Below are 6,243 nucleotides of genomic sequence, written 5' to 3'. Positions count from 1 at the left end.
TTTTAGGGAGAGAAATCTTTTTCTTAAAAAAAAAGCGGAGGTTCAATAAAATTCTAAAATAAAGTATCTTAAGGTTTTACTCTTGCCATTACCACCTTCTTTATCACAGGTTGGAAGCACAGGACAATTACAGTTATGTCAGAAATTTATCTAGAAGTTACTCTTTCTGCTAAAGCAATAATATTCCATTTTTACAATTGTTATACTTTGATATCAAACAAAGGTTTGAATATTTGATGAATCTCATTGCTATGGCAATGTCTAAATAATGAAATCTGCTCTAAAGAAGAAATGCCAGACTGCCTTTATCCCTTTCTTCCTTTCATCTTTCCTGCTTTGATGGTCTTTGATTTTGATTAGTATTTGTTGGATGAAATTTTATTTTGTTATGTAGGCAAAATATATATGATTGTAGGTTGAAGTAAATATTTAAGGATTTGAAATAAATATTCACATGGGAGATGAGGAAATTAACACATTTTTAAAAAAATTGTAGTAAAAAAGATTTTGTTTAGAAGAAAACGAGAGTTCACAACAGATGAATGAGTTAAAAAAACTAATCATTAAAAATTACTACATATGACAGAACATTTATCAATGATCATATTTTAATGACTCTCATACCATTCTTACGTACCTTATTTTTTGTAGAGCTGAGAAAGAGAAAAATCATCCAATCAAGTGACATAATGCTTTCTAATCACTTAGACTTTTTACTTCAAATACTAAAAATGATTTTTTAGACTTATCTAAACATTAATTTTGATCATATTTGTCTCCTGTCTACATAAAAAGAAAAAAGTAAATGATATTGGTTAAGGCATTCCTAAAGTATCTTCCTATTCAGAATCTGAGTCTTAATCACTTTGAATCAATCACTTAATCACTCTGAGTCCATGTTGTCTCGCATATATCCACTATACCAGAAGATTGTTGGTGGTGTACTATTTCTGATGTGTCTATATACGAAATCAAAGCTATTGGTACTCAATTTTTAAACCATCTTGCAAATGTGTAGGATCATTTTGCCTTTGATTTCAATTTCAGGAATTCTGTTACACACTTCTGTTTTGTCGTTCCTGCTGCTCAGACCACATATGTACTAAGTGTTTGAAAACTGTTTCACTAGTATATTATGTCCATGTTTCCTACCCTACCAAATCAGACACCCATACTCATGCAATAATAATTACATTTTTACTCAGGCAATAGTAAACAAAATGGCCTGATCAAGTATGATTGTAAAAGGACTTCAATTGTCAGAGACATCTTAACTTCATTGTTAAAAAAAATGTTTTTAAAGTGTGCCTTAAAGTCAATGAGATAAATAGAGCAATAAATAAATATATGGAACAAGGTTCAATCTTTATAGGAGGAAAAAAGGCAAATTATAGCTAAACCAAAGTTCTGGTTTCACTTAAGATGTATAAAAGCATAAGAAATGTCCACCTCCCCTTATAAATTATTCAGCACTCCTCTAACACAAAGGACAAAGATGTTTCAAGAGAAATTTAAAAATCATGGGGCGCCTGGGTGGCTCAGTGGGTTAAGCCTCTGCCTTCAGCTCAGGTCATAATCTCAGGGTCCTGGGATCGAGCCCCTCATTGGGTTCCCTGCTCAGCAAGGAGTCTGCTTCCCCTTCTCTCTCTCTGTCTGCTGCTCTGCCTACTTGTGATCTCTGTCACATAAAAAAAACAAAACCTTGAAAAAAGAAAAAAGAAATTTAAAAATCAAATGAAAATGAAAATATAAAATTATCAAAATTTGTGGATGTAGCAAAAGCAGTTTAAGGAAAATTTATAGCAATAAATCCCTATATCAGAAATAATGAGCTATCTAAAAGCAATAATCAAAGCTGTCACATCAATAACCTAGAGAGAGGAATAAATTAAACTTCTGAAAAACAGAAAAAAGGTGATGATAAAGAGAGACTTTTTCAAACAAATAAAAGCTTAGAGAACTCATTGCCAACATACCTGCACTATAAGAAATGTTAAAGCACGTATTTCAGGCAGAAGAGAATTAAGATGCCATATGAAAACTTGAATTTATATAAATAATTAATCCTAGAAATCATATAAATTAAATTAAGTAAGAGAGATTTCCTTATTTTTAATTTACTAAAATAAGAGTAAATAAAAAATAGTAACAATACACTACAGCATTTTTAATACATATAGAAGTAAAATGTAGTAACATGACTAGAAGTGAGGAAACAGATATGTGGAAGTGTACAGTTGTAAAATAAAGTAAAGTGGGTAACATAATTTGCAGTGGTATAATTTGAAGACAGACTGTGTTTTAACTATAGAAAAGCAACAACAAAGAGAAAAAAGTAATAATCAGATGATGCAAATAGAAAATGATAGTATGCTAGTAGATTTAAATTCATTTATTTTAATAGTTACATTTATTTATTTATTTACTTATTTATTTAATAAGAGAGAATGCAAGAGCACCAGTTGGGGGGAGGAGCAGAGGGAGAGGGGAGGAAAAGATTCCCTGCTCAGCAGGGAGTCTGATGTAGGGTTAGATCACAGGACTCTGAGATCATAACCTGAGCCAGAAGCAGATGCTTAACAACTGAGCCACCCAGTTTCCCCTTAATAGTTACATTTAATATAAATTACCTAAACCCTTCAACTAAAAGTCAGAGTGTCAGATTGGATAAATAATTAAGACCAAATACTTCCCACAAAAAGGCCACTTTAAATATAGAGATATTGGTAAGTTAAAATCAATGGATGAAAAATACATGCCAAGTCAATACTGATCAAAAGGAAGAGCTACTGGCTATGTTAATACACAAAATAGAATACAGAATGAGGAGTATCTCCAGGCACAAAGAGGGACACTGTTAGGAAACAATTCTCCAAGGGTCTCTAACATACTCTCACATGTTTTGACAGCATTTATTATGGATAATCCTTTCAAAGATATTTATATAGTAAACAGCCTTGAAAGATAGACATAGTATCTCCTTCCATCTCCAGGGCATAGGGGAGATTTTTGCTATCCAGGATAATAAGGATAAAGTCCTTTGGGGAAAATTTTGGCCAATTACCCAGCAGCCCTCTTTATGAGAGTGAAGTTTCCTAACTTCAGGATTCCTCTTATGTACAGAAGCTCACTATGTGTATCCACCTGGGATTACCTTTGTCTTGCACTTAGAGGAAATTAATATAAACATGAAGCTCTTACTATTTTCTCTGCTGTGAGTAATAAAAGGCTTTGTCTCTGACCCAGGGATCTTGTGTCTTCTGCCAGACTCTCTGAAACCATGGTATTGTGCGGGTAAAGGAATCAGTTCTTTAAGAGAACATAACAATTCTAAGTATGCATTCACCTTACAGATCATCAAAATATATGAAACAGATATATAGTTTTTATATATAGTTGGAGATTATTGTTGGAGACAGCAAATTTTCTTTCTCAATAATCAAACAAGAAAACAGAAAGATAGAGAAGATATAAAAGAATAACATTATCAATTGATTTGATCTTCACATCAAAAGAACACTTTTACATCAAAAGAACAGAATACACATTCTTTCATTATACACAGAGACTTTTCACCAAGATAGACCATGTGGGACATAAGACAAACTTTAACAAGTTAAAAGAATTAAACAAAGTAATCTATCCAGCCACAATGGAATGGATATAGATATTGATGGCAAAAAGGAAAATCCTAAATATTTGGATTTAAACAATACAATCCTAAATAATCCATAACTCAAATGGGGGGAACTACAAAGTATTTTGCAGTGGGTCAAAATAAAAATACAACAACAACAACAACAAAAAAATACAACATATCAAACTTTAGGAACATTTTAGCTAAAGCAGCACATGTAGATAATCATATGAAATAATTGTATCAGAAATATTTCCAATCAAAACTAAGCTATTTCTTTAAAAACTACAAAAATAAAACTATAACTAATGCAATCAAAAGGAAGGAAATAATAAAGAGCAGAATTTAATGAAATAAAAATAAAGAACAAAAAATAAAACCAACGAATCTGAAAACTAATTCTTTCAGAAGTTCAATCAAATTGATAAAGCTCTAGTCAATGTGCTACAGGGGGAAAACGTAGGTAAAAATTGTCAATATCAAGAATAAAAGATGGGGCACCTGGGTGGCTGGTGGGTGAAGCCTCTGCCTTAGGTTCAGGTCAGCATCTCAGGTCCTGGGACTGAGTCCCTATCTGGCTCTCTGCACAGCAGGGAGCCTGCTTCCCCTTATCTCTCTGCCTGCCTCTCTGCCTACTTGTGATCTCTCTCTGTCAAATAAATAAATAAAATCTTTAAAAAAAAAAAAAGAATTTCTGCGCTGAAATCTGCTGTGGAAACTGGTCAAGCAGATGATGAGCGTGTTCGTGAGTATTACCTCCTTCACCTTCGAAGGTGGATTGGTATCATCTTAGAAGAGATTGAGAGCATTGACCAGGAGATGAAGATCCTGAGAGAAAAAGACTCCTCACCAGAGGCATCAACTTCTCATTCAGCTCGTCAGGACAGGCCTCCAATGAAACCCTTCGTTCTCACACGGAATGTGGTCCAAGCCAAAGTATTTGGAGCTGGTTATCCAAGTCTGGCATCTATGACGGTGAATGACTGGTACGATCAGCATCGGAAATACGGAGCATTACCAGATCAGGGCATAGCCAAGACACCACCAGCAGAGCTCAAAAGAAGTACTCAGCAACAGGAAGATCAGGAACAAAAGGAGGAGGATGAGGAGGATGAACAACCTCTCCACAGAGCTCGGGAGTGGGATGACTGGAAGGACAACCATCCTAGGGGCTATGGCAACCGACAGAACATGGGTTAGCCCTCCCACAACAAGACCAAGAGGAGACTCCAGGGGTCACATCTTCCCCTCCCCGGGCTCCTGCTTAAGCTGTGTACAACAAAGGCAAAATAAAGTGTCAAACAATTAAGTGTATATCTGTACCCTAGGTGATGAGCCAGCAATCTTGTTTCAGCATTCTCCTCCTCATCATGGTGTATTCCAGTTTCTGAAATGGAAAGAAAAAGGTACTGCGAAGTGGCTCTGTATAATCAATGGCTGTATGAATTCCCTTAAAAAAAATAATAAAGTCCCTTATGTTAAAAAAAAAAAACAAACTGCAGGTCTTAAAAGGATAATCACAGAATATCATGAACATTATGTTAAGAGATTTTAAAACTTAGATGACATGAATAAATTTCTAGAAATACACAAACTACTGAAGCTCACCCAGAAAGGAGATAACCAAAATAACCTATCTTTTAAGCAAATTAAATTTATAGCTTAAAATCCTCCCTCAAAGTAAACTCCAGACCCAAGTGGCAGCCATGTGTGAATTCATGAAACATTTAAAGAATTATGACAATTTTACACAAACTTCTTCAGAAAATGAAAGATGAGGGGACACTTTCCAACTCATTGTGTGAGACCAACTGATCCCAAAACCAAACAAAAACATTACAAGAAAACTTAGATTAATACAAAAACAATATTAAAAAAAAAACACAAAAAACACCTTCCCATGATCCAATATCTTTGCATGAACTTAGATATAAAATTCTCTAAGAAATCATTAGCAGATCAAATTTAGAGACATTAAAAAGAATGATACAAAGCAAATGAGTGTTATTTATCCCTGAAATATAAGACTGATTCACTATTTGAAAATTAATTTTGTAATTCACTATATCGAAACAATGTGGTAGGAAAATGTATCAATCTCAGTAGTTATAATAAAAGAATGTGAAAAATTCATCTATTTAAAAAATCTTTCAGCAATCTAACTATAAAAGGGAACTTTCTTAACTTGATAAAGGACATCTACAAAAACCAATCACTGACAGTATGCTTAACAGTAGAAGAATAGGGTTTTCCCCATAAGGTAGTGAATGATAAGATGTTCAACCTCAGGACTCCTATATATCACTATATGGGAGGTCCTAGCCTTGTGATAAGACGTGATAAGCAAGCTAAAAGGTATTCAGACTTGAAATGAAGAAACATGATTATAATTACTTGCACAGAATCATAGTCATCTATGAATATGATTGAAGAGAATCTACAAAATATGTTCTAGAATTTGTTAATAGGTTTAGAAGGGTCACTGGATACACACTCAACTTGCAAAACTGAATATTTTTATATACTAGTACTGAACAACTGGATATTGAAATAAATTTTAAAATCTCCTTAAGTTATAATAGCATGTAAAAGGAAAAACAAAATAT

General features: G+C 33.6%; 1 protein-coding gene across 1 annotated transcript; it reads left to right on the top strand.

The window, feature by feature from the left end:
• Nucleotides 1–4,315: 4,315 nt before the first annotated feature.
• On the top strand, nt 4,316–5,092 carry LOC123947091 (immunoglobulin-binding protein 1-like; the record flags this gene model as incomplete). Its single annotated transcript, XM_046013067.1, has 1 exon — nt 4,316–5,092. A coding segment is annotated over one exon (522 nt), but the record flags the coding sequence as incomplete, so codon positions are not given.
• Nucleotides 5,093–6,243: the final 1,151 nt, after the last annotated feature.

Source organism: Meles meles, chromosome 7 (genome assembly GCF_922984935.1).
Source record: "Meles meles chromosome 7, mMelMel3.1 paternal haplotype, whole genome shotgun sequence".
NCBI lineage: Eukaryota > Metazoa > Chordata > Mammalia > Carnivora > Mustelidae > Meles > Meles meles.
Note: the sequence above shows the minus strand (reverse complement) of the source record. Positions and strands in the feature narration are given on the sequence as shown.